Genomic DNA, 18,474 nt, shown 5'->3' on the forward strand with positions numbered 1-18,474 from the left:
TCTGATTGCTGCTGCTTCCATCATGAACTGCACGTGATAATACCCTTTTCATGTGCATGAAAAATGTAACACAAAAGCAGCATGTGGGGCTCCCTAGCCCCCAGCTCACTCCTTCAGAAGGGGGTCATTGTCCCACTGCCCACCCCATAAGCCTAACCCCCTTAGTGCCACACATCCCCCCCACCCCGGCCCCCAGTGCTTTTTCCTTCCTCTACTTTCCTTCAACACCCAGTCCTTTCCCATCTGGGCTCCCTGAGGCCTCTGGTGAGAACTCTGTGACTGTAAGAATATGACCTCATAAAGCCCCCCGGAGAGAGGCCGGCATTCCAGGAGCACCGGGCGTGGAGCTGGGCTTGTAGGAGGCGCCAGCTGCTTTCACCATGGTGAGGCTTAGCCGTGGGACTCACTGGTCACACGGGGTTAGGGGGGATTGGATTTTGCTCCGATCTGCTGGAGCCAGTGAGACACAAGTTTGCCTGCTGTGTCCATGGCCTGTGGCATGAGAGCAGGGAGGGGCGTGCAAGGGGAAGCAGCTGGGTGTGCCCACCACTCGCTGCTACCCTGCCAGCACCAGGCTGCTGTGAACAGTTCCCACCATCTGGGCCAAGGGCCCTCAGGCTGTAGAGCAAAGAGCATGGGCTTAAAACATTGCCATCCGGCTGGCTCAGCAGCCAGGGCACGCCCCCGGGTCCCTACGTTCTTGCCTGTGTGTGCAAGAGGTAAGGAGCGGAGGCTAGCTCAAGGGGCCGCCACGGGCATCAAGCCCCTTCCCAGCGGGTGGCAGGAAAGGCTTGGGAAGAGCCCCAGTCGCTGTGCATACGTGACTGTCCGCACGCAAGGGGCTGGAAGGGAAGAGTCCCACCGATTTCATCCCTTGGAGACAGCCCCTCCCACCATGGCCTTGGAAGTGGGCGAGAAGCTGGAACCAGGATGCCTGGCACTGGCAGCTGCTGCTTCTTTTTAAAGATGTATTTATTTATTTGAAAGGGAGAGTTACAGAGAGGCAGAGGGAGAGGCAGAGAGAGAGAGAGAGAGAGAGAGAGAGAGAAGAGAGAGAGAGAGAGAGAGAGAGAGAGAGAGAGAGAGAGAGAAAGTCTCCATCCATTGGTTCATTCCCCAAATGGCTACAACAGCCAGAACTGGGCTGATTCAAAGCCAAGAGCCAGGAGCTTTTTCTGGGTCTCCCACGCAGGTGCAGGGGCCCAAGGACTTGGGCCATCTTCCACTACTTTCCAGGTGCATTAGCAGAGAGCTGGATTGGAAGTGGAGCAGCCGGGACTTGGGACTTGAACCGGCACCCATATGGGATGCTGGCACTGCAGGCGGCAGCTTCACCCGCTCTGCCACAGTGCTGGCCCCAGCACTGGCCTCTGTTTCATGGCATTGACTGAGTTAAGGAGGCCTAGATGTTTAGTTTCTTTAAAACTGAGAATTAGCAGTGAATTTTATTAAATGATTTTCACATGAGTTTTGATGGTCCTATAAGGTAAATTAGAATAATTTATTTGCTCAAGTTTAACTCCCAACCTGTTTTGGGATAAGCCCTGCATGATATCTGTCTAAAAGCTTACCTCAAAAGACGCTCACCTCCCTCATCTCCCATTGTGCCTGGGTGCAGGCGACACTGGGCACCTCCAGGCCCCGTGTGCCAGCTGAGTACGTAGTACTTCCCCAGCAAACCTTGGGGTAGGGCTGGAGAACACCTAGCCCTTGAAATCACTTGGTCTGGCCCTGCTAAGCAACTGGAAGTGCAAAACCTCTACAGCAGGCTAACTTTGACGTGGACCATTTTATAGGTGTGCCAATGACATTATAAATGTCCAAATGGCCCTTGGCAGGACGAAGGGTCCCCAGCCCTGCCTCGGAGACCGTGAAGTTTATCAGCCCCATTTCAGGGCTGGGGCAGCAGGAGGCTGTGACACAGCTGGTGGCTGGACTGCATAGGGGGGGCCGGGTCACAGGTGCTGTTGTCTTCACTATCCGATCCCCCAAACCCCACTCTGTCCTGCTGCCTCCACCCCACAGTGTGAAGAGGTACAGGCGACCACCCAGAAGCACAGGAAGAGCCCGAGGTACAGCAAGGAGGAGCTGGACAGGCTCAACCAGGCCACCCAGCGGATGGCTGTGGAGATGGACAGCTCCAGGGGTCAGGTGAGGCATGGGGCGTGGGGGCGGCGATGGTGGGAGGGGACGTCTTAGTCTACTTTGTGTCACTACAACAGCATAGTTGCCACTGGGTAATGTAGAAAGGCTTCTTTAGCTCACATATGGGCCCCAGCTGTCAGTCCTGGGGTGAAGGCCGTGCCTAAGATGGCAGGTTAGCAGAAAGGGGAACAGGTGCATGCAGAAGGCACCACACACGGGACGGCCACAAGCACCTGCTCTTGCGAGAACCAACCTGGGCCTGTCTGGGGCAGGGGAGGGCTTTATACCCTTCTCCTAAAGAACCACCTGCTGGTGTCGTGGCACTGGGGAACTTTCCTGGCAGAGTGGGGGGCGGGGCAGCCCACAGCAGGGGTAGCCTCCGTCTCTGTGGAAGCGCTGGGTGGACTTTGTGGACGTCTGAGCAGGCAGGGCTGTGTCCGCACAGGTGTGCCAGGCCCGGCCTCACCTGGAACTCCAGGTGGGTAAGTAGTCAGCATAGAGGTAGATAGGGCTGGATATATACACCTGTTTGTACCCAGTGATAACACGCGTGTGTATGTATATTATTTATTAACATTTGTGAGAGTTCCATCTAAAACTCAGTTTCTGGAATTTTCTTCAGGAAAAAAAAGGGTGAAGGTTTGGCAAAGTTAAATTGTGATTCCCTCACGATCATATGAGGCTGGAAGAGAGAGGCCTCTATCCTCTCCACATGGGGGCGTTTGCTTCCTGGGGTGCCGCAGTCCCCACCACTCCCAACTGCATCCTTTGTCAACCAGGCAAGAGGTTTCCTGGGCTGTTTATCACCACCCCAACTGTTTTCCCAGAAGAGAAATGGTGCCTGCCGCACCTTGGTCTCTAAGGCAGAGGATTGAAAGGCTGGAAACATGAAGAGTTCCTGCTGATTTCAGGAGATGGGGAGAGAGAGCGTTTTTCTCTGTATAAATTGGACACCTGTGATGGGTTGAACCTTTGGCCTTGATCTTGACCTTGCTGTTTCTGGCCAGCCCGGCCCCTTCAGGCATTTGCATCTATGACTCAAGCTTAGAAAGACGAGGTTCCCCCAGGGCTGCCTTCCTTTTCCCATTCTCTCTCTCTCTCTCTCTCTCTTTCTCTCTCTCCCCCCCTCCCCCCCACTCCTATCTGCCTGCCCAGCAGCCTTCTCTGTGCAGTGCCCATGGCTCATCTGCCACTTCTTACAGCAGTGTCACCAGACTAGAGTCTAAAGGCTCTCTCTCAGCCATCCCTGTTGGCTGGCCCCAAACCTCCACCTTGCACCTTGAGAGCAGACAGGTGGGTGGGTTGTTTGCATACGCTGCTACAGACCCATGCACAAGTTTTGCAACAGGCATGCTCCCTCCTTACCACCATGGGCAGGTCCCCATGCCCTCCCTGGTCCTCCAGCCCCTGAGAGAGATCTGGACCCTTGAAGGGGAAGGAGAAGGAGACATGGATGTCTTTCTGTCTCTGGTCTTCCCTTCACTGCCAGCCCTGCAAAGGAGGGCAAGCCGAGGACCAGCCGGCTCTGCGGGAGGACGGTGCCAAGGGCAAGCTGGCCTGGCTGGAGGCCACCCTGCAGCGAGCCAAGCAGGACATGGTGCAGCAGCTGCGCGAATACCAGGAGCTCATGATTGTCAAGTTGGGTCTGGACTTCGAGATCGCTACCTACCGGCGGCTGCTGGAGGGCGAGGAGAGCCGGTGAGGGGTGGAGAAGCACTTCCGGGGTGGCCACAGGTGAGGGAGGAGTCGGGGGCTGCAAGGTGACCCCCATCCTCATCAGCCTCGAGGGAGGTGGGGAGAGGCGACCTGGGTGCCCAGCGGTCTGTCTTCCCGGAGCTGAGTCTTCCTCCCACCGCCTTACAAAAGGAATGAACCGGAAGTCCTGGCTGAATACCCGCCACGTGGCAGGTGGTTCTCCTGGAGGTTCACTCAGCTGCTTCCTTCCTCTCCCCGCAGGCGTGGTCTGAGATTTGGGGCGCGGAGCATCGGTGAGTAAATAAAAGGCACAGCTTGGGTGCGTGGGGGTCCGGCCTGCCCTTACCTCCACACCCCTGCCTGCTGAGCGTGCTCTGCAGAAGGGAGACCGGGGTGTTTCGGGCCGTGTGTCTGTGACTCCGTGCATCAGTCTTGTTGGGGCTGTCTCTTCTCTTTGGGGTGGTGGTGATGCTGTGTTGGCGCGAGGTCTGTTGCTTTGGGGGCATTGCACATCTATCTCACGGTGGAGAGGAGGGTCTGTGTAGGAGCAGACTGTGTGTCCTCCCTTGGGGCAGGCAGTGGGGGCACGGCAAGGCTTCCTCATTCCCACGCTGCTGTCTGCTCAGCCCCGAGCAGCGCTTCGGCCCCAGAGCCTGGCTCAACCGCGGGCCCTGCCCACCCGCTCCCGGCCACGGAGACGAGCGCCCCTGGCGGCGGCTGCGCGCTCTGCGGCTCCGCGGGCTGTGCCGGACACTAGAGCTGCGACAGCCCCCCTGGATGTTGAAGTCTCCAGCAACTCCGGAGACCAGGAACTCCGGGTTCTACCCTGAAGACTCTGCCCTGCCGCCCATCACAGAGCTGACCCGCCCCCTCTCTCTGTTGCCCTCTCCCCGCCAGCACGGAGAATCAGATCTTGGAGCATAGCATAGCTTGCAGAGTCGTGACAGATCTGTTCCCTTGTGCAGAGATACCCAGGTGCTGCTGCTGTCGGGTGGGCGTGGCCTGTGGCTTACCTGGGCCCAGCACCCGGCTCCTCTGAACTGACTCCTCCCCCCTTTTCCCAAGGATTCCTCCTTTGCAATAAAAAGTGGTGCAGGGGACTGAGCTGGCTGGCTGTTTGAACCCAGGTTTCCCAGGGCAAACATAGGACTGGCCAGATTGGAGGGAGGGAATCAAAAGTGAGGAAGGTGGGGGACAATACTAGGAATCAACCCTGCCCTGGTGGTATTCTGGCCCAGAGGACCTAAGTTTATGGAGATTTTATATTACAGAACAAGGATGTTGGGGGCGGAGCTTAAGGGCCCAGGGGATAGTGAGGGACTGGGCTTATTCATGCCGGGCGTTCCAGCCTGGGGTCTGTGGACAGCTGTTCTGGGCAGAGGAGAGTCTGAGAACTGCATTCATTTAGCCATCCACCCACTCTACAAATACACTTATCCAATGGCCTCCTAGGGTCCTGCTCAGAGACTGGCTCCTGGGACCTGAGGGCCCCCAAGGGCTCTACGCCCGTCTGGCTCTCTGGTGGGGAACTCCTAGCAGAGGGTGCAGGCCATAGCAAACAGACCTGACAGAGAAGAGAGAGGGACGGGAGCCAGGGCTGTTGTCTTGCTGGGTACTTGCAGAAGGGGGCTGGCCCAGGCCCGGGTTCTGGGTTTACAGCATGTGCTGGGGGTGGGCAGGTGTATTAGGTAGCTTTTCACCATCTCAGCAAATCCCCCGAGATGAGCTATTTGTAAAGGAAAGAGGCTGATTTTGGCTCCCGGTTCTGGAGGTTCTCAGTCCAAGATCGGGCAGCCACACTGGTGTGGCCCCGGCAATGGTGTTCTTGTGGGTGGAGTCTGAGTTGGCACAGAGCGTCAGGTAGTGGGTGGGGGGCATGGGAGTCTATAGCATAGGGATCCAGCCATGGGGGCTCCGCCCCAACAACCGCATTCAATCCAGGGACCTCCTAAGGCCCAGCACCAGACGGCACAGGTGCATTTGTTAGGCAGGAAGTTAGATATATTAGCCTATGTGTGTGTGTGTGAGACAGGCCTAGAGACCAGCACCCACTGCGGAAGCCCCAGAAGCCCAGCATCTTGTACTTCACAGTCCTGCCCAGACCCTGGAAACCTCCCAGGTGGTCCCAGCCCTTACCCCAAGGCAAACTCCCAGGAGAATTCTCTCTCCTCAGGACCAAAAGGTTTACCTGACCTGATAACACGGGGCAATAAAACCTTCGCAGATGCCCTAATGGAAGCCCCCTACCCTGCCCAGGCACCAGCAAACCTGGGGAGGAATTTGCAAATTTTCACACAACAAACCCTTCTGCCAGGGCTCCCCATCCTTTGTCCCGGAGGAGAGGGGGAGGTGGGTAAACAGACTCCCTTAAAAACCTAGGGAGTCCAAACGGACTGTGCACTCAGCCCTCTGCCTCTCTGCTGAGCCACCCGCCTGGCCTGCCCAGGTGTATTCTCTCCATTCAACCATGTGACCTCGCTCTCCCCCTGAGCGCTCTCTGTCTGTCCCCTCCGTTCTGACGGATGTCCTGTCCCCAATAAAGCCTTATCACTCCACTCTCTGCCTCACACATGAACCCCACGGCTTCCACGGCCTTTTCTCCAGTGACACATTCAACTGCCGCCCTCTCAGTGACAGTGATGTCACACATGGGGGACGAAACCTTTCACACCCAGTCCTCTGAGGGACATTCAACATGCAGGTGATGTCCGAGCCGGCGTAGCAGCAGGACAACAATGCTGGTGGGGAGCACGGGCTTTGGAACCAGACACAGGTGCCGGCCCTGCCTCCATTGCCAAATCTACGTTGTGGTTTGGTCTGAGTTTTCACAAGGCACCCGGAGTTTAGGGGGGCAGAGCGTGGACCAGTTTTGGGGTGTGGGGTGGCCCCAGAAAGGCTCTTTCCTGGCCACGCAGTGTGGAGTGAGCGCAAATTCTTTTCTATTGCACAAAGGATGACATCATCAATGCATCTTGAGAACAATTGTTCCTGCTTTTTATGTCCCTGGGTGGGGTACGGTGTGTGTCATTGGCCAGAGGCTCTGTCTTTACCTTTTAAGGTATTCTAGTGCCGGAGTGTCTACTCTGCTTTCCTGCTTCCCCGGCTTGGAGAACAGGTCTCCCCAAGGCCCCGTAAACAGAACGGTCTCATGCCAGAGGAATGGAACCGAAACTTGGCTGGCAGGCGGCCACTCACCTGAGGGACAGGATCAACCCTGCCCTTCACCCACCGTGTAAATAGCCTCGCCAACACTCCCAGGGCCAAACAGTTGCTTGCTGCCTGCCAGCTGGAAGCAGACCCGCTCAGCCAGATTCTGCAGCCCCGTGTGCCCTGCGTTTTGCTGGGTGTTAATGAAGTACTGGGATTGTTCAAGGCCATGGTCTCCCAGCTCCCCTCCCCTCCCCCGTGGAGGGACCTCTGCAGGACGCGTGGGCAGGGGTGATCTCCCAGGCCTTGTGGGCAAGCAGTTAGGGTGTTCATTCTGTACCCTGGAGCTCGTGGCAGGTTGCATATGCTTTCCTTTTACAACTCCCTGACCCTCCCCCCCCCCAAGTCTGGACTTGCCTGCTGCCAGCTCAGGAGACCTGAAGGGCGTTAGGGTCAGGCTCCAAGCGTCTTTCCTGGGGCCAGGGCCACGTGCGTCAGTAGCAATTTGTGATCTGGGGTTGGGCTCTTGAAAAGCTCCCAGGACCACGGGCCATTCCAGCCTGGGGTGGGAGAGCGCCCCCTGGCGTTTATCTGTGCACAGTCACTCGCCGGCTGTGTGTGGTGGGGTGACTTCCGAACTCGGTGCACCAAGCCTGCCCCTGCCGTCCCTGCCTTGGCTGTGCCTCTGGCTCTGTTGGCAGTGGCTGTCTCCCCCAATTGAATCAAGTGGGACTCCCGACAGTCCTGGTTTCTGGGACGTGCTGAGCCCTCTCTCCCCACTGTTAGACGCTGCAGCCAAGCCGACTATGGATCTCAAGCACGCCAGCTTGCGGTAAGAAGGAAGGGTCTCCATCTGGTTCCCAATCTCGCCCTGACCTTGGCCAAATCCTCACTGATTTCTGGGCCTCCATGCTGCCCTGCTCCGGATTTGAAGGGTGAAGATTTATCTCTTTCTTGCCTTTTATTTCCCTCCCCTTTTTGAATCTCTGAGCCAAAATTCACCTGCAAAGTAGAATAGGATCCACCGTAGGGTTGTTTGAGAATGAAAAGAGGCTTAAATGCAGCAAGAGTTTTATCGGTGCAGCAAACATTTCTCGTACTGGAGTTCTTTGCAGGGGGTCTGAGCCGCTTTGCAGAAGTTGCTACAAAGTCCAAGTCCCTGGGACCTCCCTGGGTCCCAGCTGGAGCCACAGGGCCAGTAGGGCAGGAGGACAGGGGGGCTAAACCCAAGAGGGTGCCTCCCCTGTCGGACACCCAGGGCCACCTGTCCATCACTAACCCCGCCTGAGCCGTATTCTCCATCTGTGACCCCTGCCTCACCAGCACATAGAGGTACCCATGGACCCACACATCCTCCCCTCTGCAACACACAATTCACATGCATAGTCATGCCTACAGGGAAGAAATGCGTGTGCACACACACATGGATGATACCTGGCTGTGTGCATGTATCTGGAAGCAATGATACTGCTCCAATCACAGCCGCCCGTGGATATCAAGTGACAGAATGAGTTGAGGCCAGTGGGTGTTGGTGCTGAGAGTTGAGCTGCCACTTGGGGCACCAGCATCCCAGTTCAAGCCCCAGCTGCTCTGCTTCTTCCTATCTGGTTCCCTGCTGATGCAACTGGGGAGCAGTGGATGATGACCCCAGGGCTTAGGGAACTGCCACCTGTGTGAGAGACCCGGATGGAGTTCCTGGCTCCTGGCTTCAGCCTGGTGTATCCATGGCTGTTAGAGTTATTTGGGGAGTGAACCAGCAGATGGAAGACATACCTCTCTCTCTCTCTCTCTTTCAGATAATTAAACTTTTAAAAAGCATCAGTAGACAGCACACAGCACAGTTGCATGCAACTTGGGTACCTGATTTCTCTGTAGCCCCTAATCCTAATTTTCTTTCCTTTTTTTTTAGGATTTATTTATTTATTTGAAAGTCAGAGTTACAGAGAGGCAGATGAGAGAGAGAGAGAGAGAGAGAGAGAGAGAGAGAGAGGTCTTCCATCTGCTGGTTCACTCCCCAAATGACTGCAATGGCTGAAGTTGGGCCGATCCAAAGCCAGGAGCCAGGAGCTTCTTCCAGGTCTCCCACGAAGGTGCAGGGGTCCAAGTGCCTGGTCCATCTTCTACTGCTTTCCTAGGTGTATTAGCAGAGAGCTAGATCAGAAGTGGAGCAGCTGGGACTCAAGCTGGCATGCATATGGGGTGCAGGCACTGCAGGTGGCGGCTTTACCCACTACCCCACAGCACTGGCCCCCCTAATTTTATTTCTTTCATGAATACACCCAGGCCCAGAGCTGGGAGGTGACTCGCTTGAGGCCACACAGAGAGATGTTCCATGTTCCTCATATCAGATTCCTGACTGTCCTGCCCTGACCCTCTGCATGGACCTGTGCAGGCATGGGGGCTGGGGGAGGGGGAGAAGAGCAGGGTCAGAGTTCAGAGTTCAAGGGGAAGGTGAGAGGGTGAGACCGCAGCTCCCCGATGAGATCGGGGGTAGGAAGGAGGGGCCACGGCCGGGAGGAGAGTTCCGGCAGGGGCCGAGGTCACTGCCCTGGGCAGTGAGAGATGGGTGGAGCTGGGACCTGATCCTGACACTGGGCCTTTGACAGGGCCTGCTCTGAGCTGCGTGGTGTCACAGCGCAAGGGCTGGCGAGGACGACTGCACATTGTGGAACTTTCCGGGGCTCCGTCCTGCTCAGAATTCCATCTGTTAGGGAGACCTTGGTTTGATCCTACCCCTTATAAGAGCCATGTCCGAGCTCTCCATGTTCTGAATGATTTCTGGTGCCCTGATGGGTGGGAGTGGGCCCCTCCGTGTCTGCTACATATTCTGGTCCTGGGACTTGGAAGGTTAAAGAATGCCAGTGTGTGTCAGGGACCTAACTTAGCCCAAGGTGCAGGTGCTCTGCCCCCGACTCTGGCCAGACCCTCATCAGAGTCAGCACACAGGGCCTCGGGGGCCCTGGGAGAAGTGGAGAGATTTCTCTCTCTGCTTGCACTCTCTGGTCACAGATAGAAGTGTGATGAGAGGCACCTCTGCTTTACTTTCTGCAAAAGAACACCCTGGTCGACAGGCGCTCCTAGTGGGAAGGAAGTTGCTTCATCCTCCTCCTGACCTCCTAGGCTGGTGCTGTTTCTGATCACGCTCCTTTGGAGCTGTGCAGACGGGCACAGAGAGGGTAAGTGTGCTGACCAAGGTCACTCAGCTTAGGCGGCAACGCGCAGTGTGGACGCAGGAGGTCGCCTCTCTGCACCCCGTCACCACCTTGCTATGCACAGTTTCCTGTCTCTGAGAGGCACCATTGGCTATGGCAGGTCTCCAAGCCTCAAAGTGACTCCATTAAAAGAAAGAAGAAAGAAAGAAAGTCAGAGCAAAGGCTTTCTGAAATTACTCCTTAAAGAATGCCAATAAATGGCTCAGGCACGAGTCTTCCCACCAAAGCGATGAGTAATGTTTTCTTAAGCTTTGTGTTAACCGGAGAATGTGATTTTTCGTGGCCCTCGGCTTACGGAGCAGCATGGGTGATTCCTGGAGGGCAGCAGTGAACAGAGAATAAAGTGAGACTCCCGGGTCTGGTTTCTTTATCCGCAGGTTGTACCACGAAGGCACAATCACTCAATGCGCATTTGGGCACCCAGCCCAGAGAGTGAACAGACAGTAGCCTACATTGACGGCATTGATTTATAGGTGTTGATTTATTGGGGGGAAAACACCGACGAAGACATGGATGGACAAACAGAGAGGGGAGGGAAGGGCTGGCAGTCTGGTAGCCCCGGGGTCGGGTCCTGGTTCCTGGCGCTCTCTGCTAGGGCGCCCCCTTCTTGTGGACCCCTCTTTTTGGCACTTCTTAGTGGGGGGCTGCAGAGCCCCCAAGGAGCGGCTTCCAGGGAAATGAGAGGCCAGAGCAGAAGGGACTTCTCAAAGGGCAGGCAGGGAAGAGCCAGGCGGAGCTAGAGAGGCATCCTCGGGCGCAGGGTTTGGCTTCAGATCTTTTAACATTTTCTGCAACTGATGCTGCTGGCACCCAGGCCGCAGGGCGCGCACAGGTCGGTGCTCACGGCCACGTTGCCGGTGCAGGGGGCGCTGCACACGCTGCCGGTCACCGGGCGGGAGCCCGACACGCACAGGTCCCCGCACACGACCCCGCCCCGGGAGCTGCTGACACCTGAGAATGGACATGGAAGGGCGGAGTCAGAATTGTGAGGGCGTGGTGGGCGGGGCAGCCCGCCCCTCGCGGTAGCCCCGCCCCCACAAGGGTCTGCCCCACCCCATAGTCCCGCATCCTGCCAGTAGCCCCCGCCCCTCGCAGACCTCTCTGCCCCAGGCCCTGAGCGCTGGTTACTGACTCAGACGCATGCCCCAGTGGCTGATCTTAGCTCTACTCCTATGTACGGCTGAGGTCTTTCTTGCTAATCCCAAATCCTTCTTGCTGGGAGAGAGGGAGTTTAGTAATTACTAAATTACTACTCGGTGGGGCACCTCTGTCCACCATATGATCTTCCTGCCTAACAGGGAGCGAGAAAATCACCCAGCTACCAAGAAACAAAATACTCACAGACATTCACTGCCCCAACGCCTTCACAGAGTCTGTGGGACAAGGAGAAAAGCCAGCATTAGGGACAGGGCAGGCTGGCCGCCAGGTCCCAAGGTCTTGAGTGGGGTTCACAGTGGTCAAAGATTTAGGAGAGCAGGGTGAGAGGAACAGCCTGTTCCCCACAAAGCCATCTAACAAAGTGCAGAGGACAGCATTATCTTGACTGGCCATAACCTCGCCATCCTTCACCCAAAGGCTTAAAGTGGGATTGTGCTGGGAGATGAGAGCCGGGCTGGGTGGGCTCACCTGTGCTCCTCGCCCTCCAGCAGGCGGCGGTAGGTGGCGATCTCGATGTCCAGGCCCAGCTTGGAGTTCATCACCTCCTGGTACTCCTTGAGCAGGCACGCCATGTCCTGCTTGGCCTTCTGCAGGGCCTCCTCCAGCCCCGCCAGCTTGCAGCGGGCGTCGCTCAGGGCCGCCTCGCCCTGCTGCTCAGACTGCGTCACGGCCGCCTCCAGCTTGGTGTTCTGGGGACCCGCAAGAGAACAGGCTGGGTTCTGCTCCCTGGGCCTCTCTGCCCCTGGCCTGGGCTGCTCCAGGCTCTCCCACCCAGCCGGGAGCATCCCCCTGACAAGGCCCCTGGCCATCCTCAGCCGGTCTCCCTGAGCGACCACCACCAGGGACTCCAGTCTGGCCAATGGGCTGGAGGGCGAGTGCTGGGGTTCCCACAGGGCTCGGGCCCCGTCACTCCGGCCCCGGCACAGCTGGCCGTACCTGGCACTTGGCGTTCTCCACCTCGGCCGTCAGCCTCTGGATCATGCGGTTCAGCTCGTTGATCTCCTCCTTGGTGCGGCGCAGGGTCTCCCCGTGCCGGATCACCGTGGCCTTCATCTCCTCGCACTGGGGTGGGGTGAGGGGAGCACAGGTGCCTCTGAGGCTCAGCACCCATGAGCCCTGCCCTCAGGTCAGCACCACCGGGATGGCGCGGGTTGAACAGTGCTCAGCCTGTGCACCCACACGGGGCGGCCTGTTCTCACCACCCTCAGGGGGCCGACCCCAGCCTTCTCCAGGGACGCCCCGTGTCCCTCCCACTTGGTGCCCGGGGTCGCTCACCTTGCTGCGGTACCAGGACTCGGCCTCAGCCCGGCTGCGGGTGGCGATGTCGTCGTACTGAGCCTTGATCTCGGCAATGACGCAGTCCATGTTCAGGTCCCGGCTGTTGTCCATCTTGACCACGACCGAGGTGTCAGAGATGTGGGCGTGCAGCACGCGGATCTCCTGCAGGGGAGGGGAGGGGAGGCAGACGCTGGTTCATGTCCCAGCCCCACTCCCCACGGTGTGTGCCCAACACCCCTGACCCAGGCTAATCTATCACACTCACACACGGCCTCCAGGACAAAGCCCCACCCAAACCCTTGGCCAGTGCACCAGCACCCAGACCCAGCTTCTCCCTCTGGGCGGCCCTGCCTGCTCCCTGCGTGGCCCAGGACCCTCACCTCCTCGTACAGCTGCCGCAGGAAGTCGATCTCCTCCGTCAGCGCCTCCACGTTGGCCTCCAGGTCTGAGCGGCGCAGGTAGGCGCAGTCCACGTCCTGAAAGGTGGGCTTGGCTCAGAGCAGAGGCCCCGCTGACCACACCCAGGCTCTCCCTCCTCACCCATGGTGCACTGTAGGTCGAACGGGCTCCCCAGGGTCCCTGTCCCCAAACCATCTCCTCACCTTCTGCCCCTCTCTGGGACAGCCCTGAAGCCTCCTCCACTTCCAAGCACAAATCCCACAGGGAACGGGAGATGGCTCACAGCCGGTCACCCCTCCCCGAGACCCCGTGCCCCACCTCTCCTTTCCACCCTCACCTCACCAGGAAGCCTGCCTGATCCATGCCCACCCAGCTCTGCCACCCCAACTGCTCCACCCCCCACAGTCCCCCAGGAGGACACCTGGCCGCTCCTGGTTCTGCTCCAGCCTCCGCTAGACCCTGGACCCTGGCCCCACCTCGTGGTCAGACTCCCAGAAGGCCAGGCAGACTGCAGAGCAGAGGGAGATGGCCAGAGGCCAATGCAGCCATCCCCCTGCCCCAGGGCCAGTGACAATGGGTAATCCCCGGCCATGGCCCTTGGTCAGAGCCAAGGGTGCCCCAGGAAAAGTCTTTCTTTCCCTCCCACATTAATCACCCACCCTGGTGTAGACTGGGCAGTGCTCCCCGCTGAGATTGAGCCCCCTGGTCTCCCCAGGAAGAGCCCGTCATGCTGAGCCCCTCGTGTCTCTGCCCCTGCCCCCAGGTTCCTCACCTTCTTCAGGGCCACAAACTCATTCTCAGCTGTGGCTCTCAGGGAAACTTCCTCCTCGTACCTGAGACACAGAGGAGAGGGGTCAGAGAGGGGTGGGTCTCCCAGATCCCCGCCAGCTCAGACAGGTGGGGACACACGAGGTCCCCTCCCGGGCAGGGTTCCAAATGGCCCTGCTGAGTCCCTGGGGTTGGATGAGTGGTGATGGGAATTCTTCCTTCACTTGGAATAAGGCTTGGACAGCACACTCCCCTGTTTGTCCCAGTCCTGTCCCAGAGCTGCTCCAAAGTCCCTAGACTCTGCCCCTGCCCCATGCAGGCAGTGGACAGCAAAACCCCTCAGCAACTGAAGCCCCACCTTCGACCACCTGTCAGTCATAGCTCAGGTATACATGGGGGTCCTCACGGTCTTGACCCCACCTGTGCACCTGGAGGTCATGGCTGCTCTGTCTCCCTTCTCCTTGCTGCCCGATCCAATGTGCTGTCCCGGAGCCCCTCTCTGGCCCAGACGTCACCCCCGCCGCACTCACTTCTTCTTGTAGCCCTCCAGCACCTCCTGCACGTGGTTGAGCTCCGACGACAGCCGCCCGCTGTCGGCCTCCACGCACTCGGCCTCGCGCCGCAGCGTCTCGATGTAGCCCTCAAACAGCGGCTCCAGGTTGCTCTCGCAGCACTTGCGGTTCTGGAAGAACTGCAGCTTGGTCTCCAGCAGCTTGTTCTGCTGCTCCAGGAAGCGCACCTGTGAGGGAGTGGGGAGGAGGTGTCAGGTGGCTCCTGGTAGCTGAGAGCCAGCACCCAGAGCTGACTGCTGTGAGCTGAGCGCCCGGACCTGGAGCTTCGCAGAGCCGGGGCAGAGGTGGCTGTGGGGGCCCCGGCACCTCTGTGCTTCCTCATCCGGGTCCACGGCAGGGGTTCCCAGCTGAGGCAGGGAACAAGGTGCTGGCCCCCCCACAGGGGAGCTGAGGCGTGCCAGCAGGTGGTCCAGGTGCCACCCCCAGGGCCAGCCCCCTCCTCTGCAACCAGCTGAGAGAGGAGCCATCCCGGCAATGCACCAGATGCACAGGGCAGCACGGGGTTCCTGAGGTGAGGTGAGGTGCGGGGTGCCGTGGCTCCGCCCTCCAGAAGCGAGCTCAGCTAGCCTGACCCCTTCACCCCACTCCTCCTGTCTCAGTGCTCCCAGCCTGGAACACAGAAGGACACAGGCCCCAGGCTCTCTGGGCTCTGCATGGCGGTTGTATCCCTCCGCCCTCCTGCGGACTGGCCACATGCTTCCTCCAGAGGCTCCTCCTCTCAGAACCATCAGCGGAGCTTTCTGGGCCTTTAGTGCTGGGCCTGCCTGTCTGCGAGCCTCTTCCATCAGACTGGAATCTCAGAAAGCCAGAGATCTTTCTGCCTGTGACTCCTGTCGGTCCCCAGTCCTGGTCGTGCCCAGGGCTGGGGTTTCAGGCAGGGTGCGATCCAGGACACCGACCTTGTCGATGAAGGCGGCGAACTTGCTGTTGAGACACTTGATCTGCTCCTTCTCCTCGTGCTTCACGCACTGCGCATTGGGGTCGATCTCCAGGTTGAGGGGCGTCAGGAGGCTCTCGTTGACCGACACGGTGGTGATGCAGGGGGCGCTGGGCCCGCACACGCCGCCCGAGCGGTAGCCGAAGCTGCGCCCGCAGGAGCCGGCGCGGAAGCCTCCGCCACAGAGGCTGCGGCTGCCGAAGCCCCCGCTGAGGCCGCGGTAGCAGGCGACGCCGCGGTAGGGGGCGGCGGTGATGCAGCAGCGGCCGGGCCGGGGCCCGCAGGCCGAGGCGCAGCTGAAGACGCGGCCGCAGAACCCTGATCCGCAGGTCATGGTGCTTTTCGAACGCTGGGCTGCAGAGGACAGGAGAGGAGCTCTGGATGCCTGCTGGACACCCGGACAATGCTCCTCTGGCGCCCCAGTCCTATTTATGCTCCGTCTCTGGAGGGGCTTGGCTATGCAGATGGGTTGGGGCAATTTTTACTTTATGGGCTTGGGCGGTTAGCCGGCTGCTGCGCCTCACGGGAGGGTGCTTTCATGGTGGAGTGGCCCGCACCCCTCCCTTTGTAGAGGATGCCAGCCCAGGGCCCTGGAGAGACTCTGAGCGTGTTTCATCTTCAAAGTGCCTGGCTGGGCGTGGGGGAGGGGAGGACTGGCGAGGGCGGAGCCGGGAGGCACAGGAGAGGAGGGGCTTGCCTGTTGAGTGTGATGTGGGGAGGAGGTGGGGACCAGGAAGGGCTGAGGTGGCTGAAAATAACTTCCAGATGTTTCCATGCCAATTAGCCGCTAATGTGGTCCTAGAGCACAACTCACAACTCTGGGCTTCCTTGTCTTCAGGTCATCTGCACGGCTGCTGGCAGTGTGTGATCGCCCACCAGGATCCAGTTGGTAGATGGTTAAATATTTACATTCTGTGTCTTCCCCAGGGTTTATCACGAGAGTTTTCAAAAGGAGAGCGAAGTTGGAGTAATGCAACCACACCAGCAGAGGCTCCACTTGCGTTCCGGGATTTGGCTGTTGTGAGCAGCCTGCCATGTTTGTTCCCCCATTCAGCCAATCCCTGACACGTACTGAAAGCATAGGCAGGGAACTGAACCCTGAAAGACCTCAGCACCCAGTTCTTACTTTTAAAAAATGAACCTGTGGGGGCCGGCGCTGTGGTGCAGGCGCTGGCCTAAATCGCTGGCATCCCATATGGGCACTGGTTCTAGTCCCGGCTTCTCCTCTTCCAGTCCAGCTCTCTGCTATGAACTGAGAAAGCAGTGGAAGATGGTCCAAGTCCTTGGGCCCCTGCACCCATGTGGGAGACCCAGAAGAAGCTCCTGGCTCCTGGCTTGGGATCGGTGCAGCTCTGGCCGTTGCGGCCATCTGGGGAGTGAACTGGTGGATGGAAGACCTCTTTCTCTCTCTCTACCTCTCTCTGTAACTCTGTCTTTCAAATAAATAAAATAAACATTTAAAAAAATGAACCTGTGTTGTTTCTTTAAAAAAAAAGATTTTTATTTATTTATTTGACAGGTAGAGTTACAGACAGTGAGAGAGAGACAGAGAGAAAGGTCTTCCTTCTGTTGCTTCACTCCCCAAATGGCCACCACAGCTGGAGCTGCGCTGATCCGAAGCCAGGAGCCAGGTGCCTCCTCCCAGTCTCCCATGTGGCAAAGGGGCCCAAGCACTCAGGCCATCCTCCACTGCCTTCCCAGGCCACAGCAGAGAGCTGGACTGGAAGAGGAGCAGCCGGGACTAGAACTCGGTGCTCATATCGGATGCTGGCGCCGCAGGCGGAGAAGTAACCCAGTGCCCCACCGTGCCAGCCCCCCTGTGTTGTTTCTTTAAGAATATGTTCCTTTTGTTTGAAAGACAGAATGAGAGAGAGAGAGAGAGAGAGAGAGAGAGAGAGAGAGAGAGAGATTCTATCTGCTGGTTTACTCCCCAAATGCCTACAAGAATTGAGGTTGGGCCAGGCTGAAGCCAGGAGCCTGGAAGTCCCTCTGGGTCTTCTCTGTGGGTGGCAGGAACCCAAGTACTTGAGCCATCACCTGTTGCTCCTATAGTGCTGATTGCCTGGGAACTGGAACTCGGAGAACAGCTGGGACTCAAACCCAGGCATCCTGATATTGGATGTGGGTCTGCAAACAGGATGTTAGCTGCTGCACCAAATACCTGCCCCAGCATGCACCCCCCCTTTTTTTTTTGAAAGGCAGAATGACAGAGAGTGAGCAAGAGAGATCTTCCATCCCTAAATGGCCATAACAGCCAGGGCTGAGCCAGGCTGAAGTCAGTGGCCAGGAACTTCATCCAGGTCTCACACACGGGTGGCAGGAATGCAAGCACTTGGCCATCGTTGCTGTCTCCCAGCTACATTTGCAGGAAGTTGGATGGGAAGCAGAGATGGGGCTCCATCCTAGACACTCATGTAGGATGTGGGCAGCCCAAGTAGTGGCTTAAATCCAGTGCTGCAGCACCTGCCTCCCAGCATGCATTTATTTTCAGAATTGATTTTATGTGTTCGAAGAACAGAATGAGAGAGAGAGAGAGAGAGAGAGAGAGTCCATCCACTGATTCACTCCCCAAATGGCTGGGGAGCTGTGCCAAGCTGAAGCCAGGAGCCAGGAGCTTCTTCCGAGTCTCCCATGCAGGTGCAGGGGCTCAAGGACTTGGACCATCTTCTACTGCTTTACCAGGCCATAGCAGAGAGCTGGGTTGGAAGTGGAGCAGCCAGGTCTTGAACTGGTGCCCATATGGGATGCTGGCACTCAGGTGGCAGCTTTACCCGCATTCCACAGTGCCAGCCCTCTAAGAGATTTTATGAAATTCAACATGTGATGCTGTCCCTTTGCATTCTCTGTGCTCTAGCGCTGCAGCTGACAATGGCACGTGTGGTACTCACTTTTAAATGAATTGATGTTAGAGAAACTTCTGCAGGCCACACTTCTCAGTAGCCACCCCCAGCTGGTACTGACCTTACTGGACAGTGCAGACAAAGAACAGCATGTGCACCATCACATGCAATTCTGCTGGGTGGTGCTGGAGGCTTGGTTAGTTTTGAATTGAACCTTTTTGGGCAGAACCATGCATAAGTGCCGTGTTTCTTGCCTGGGAAGGGCAGAGGCCAGAGGGGGGTGACGCTGGGCTGCGTCATTGCACATATCACTGAGAGACAAC

At 57.9% G+C, this 18,474-nt stretch overlaps 2 protein-coding genes across 6 annotated transcripts; one reads left to right on the forward strand and one right to left on the reverse strand.

The window, feature by feature from the left end:
- Positions 1 to 306: 306 nt before the first annotated feature.
- LOC103345089 (keratin, type II cytoskeletal 7) lies at positions 307 to 4,940 on the forward strand. Of its 5 annotated transcripts, none has more exons than XM_051845530.2 (5): positions 307 to 383; positions 2,026 to 2,151; positions 3,635 to 3,843; positions 4,012 to 4,133; positions 4,467 to 4,940. In XM_051845530.2, the coding sequence occupies exons 1-5, from the start codon at positions 381 to 383 to the stop codon at positions 4,595 to 4,597; spliced, it is 591 nt and encodes a 196-aa protein (XP_051701490.1). In that variant the 5' UTR covers positions 307 to 380; the 3' UTR covers positions 4,598 to 4,940. The 5 variants fall into 5 exon arrangements, with proteins under 5 accessions (XP_051701490.1, XP_051701493.1, XP_051701491.1 ...); XM_051845533.2 differs by having other exon boundaries at positions 4,738 to 4,940; XM_051845531.2 differs by having other exon boundaries at positions 4,102 to 4,133.
- A 5,708-nt stretch (positions 4,941 to 10,648) lies between these two features.
- Positions 10,649 to 15,728, reverse strand: LOC138843001 (keratin, type II cuticular Hb1). The gene is made up of 9 exons (XM_002711196.5): positions 15,274 to 15,728; positions 14,333 to 14,541; positions 13,807 to 13,867; positions 13,016 to 13,111; positions 12,633 to 12,797; positions 12,294 to 12,419; positions 11,826 to 12,046; positions 11,541 to 11,572; positions 10,649 to 11,150 (listed from the first exon to the last, which is right to left on the reverse strand). Exons 1-9 carry the CDS (start codon positions 15,643 to 15,645, stop codon positions 10,978 to 10,980), a joined length of 1,455 nt encoding a protein of 484 aa, XP_002711242.2. The 5' UTR covers positions 15,646 to 15,728; the 3' UTR covers positions 10,649 to 10,977.
- Positions 15,729 to 18,474: the final 2,746 nt, after the last annotated feature.

The sequence above is a fragment of the Oryctolagus cuniculus genome, chromosome 11 (genome assembly GCF_964237555.1).
Source record: "Oryctolagus cuniculus chromosome 11, mOryCun1.1, whole genome shotgun sequence".
Classification (NCBI taxonomy): domain Eukaryota; kingdom Metazoa; phylum Chordata; class Mammalia; order Lagomorpha; family Leporidae; genus Oryctolagus; species Oryctolagus cuniculus.

Coding starts and splice junctions, on each gene's coding strand:
- LOC103345089 (XM_051845530.2), top strand. Junction 2,152..3,634: donor TGGACAGCTCCAGGGGTCAG/GTGAGGCATGGG, acceptor CTTCACTGCCAG/CCCTGCAAAGGAGGGCAAGC. Junction 3,844..4,011: donor CTGGAGGGCGAGGAGAGCCG/GTGAGGGGTGGA, acceptor GCCTTACAAAAG/GAATGAACCGGAAGTCCTGG.
- LOC138843001 (XM_002711196.5), bottom strand. CDS start 15,645: ATGACCTGCGGATCAGGGTTCTGCGGCCGCGTCTTCAGCTGCGCCTCG. Junction 14,542..15,273: donor TCGCCGCCTTCATCGACAAG/GTCGGTGTCCTG, acceptor ACTCCCTCACAG/GTGCGCTTCCTGGAGCAGCA. Junction 12,420..12,632: donor AGTCCTGGTACCGCAGCAAG/GTGAGCGACCCC, acceptor ACCCCACCCCAG/TGCGAGGAGATGAAGGCCAC.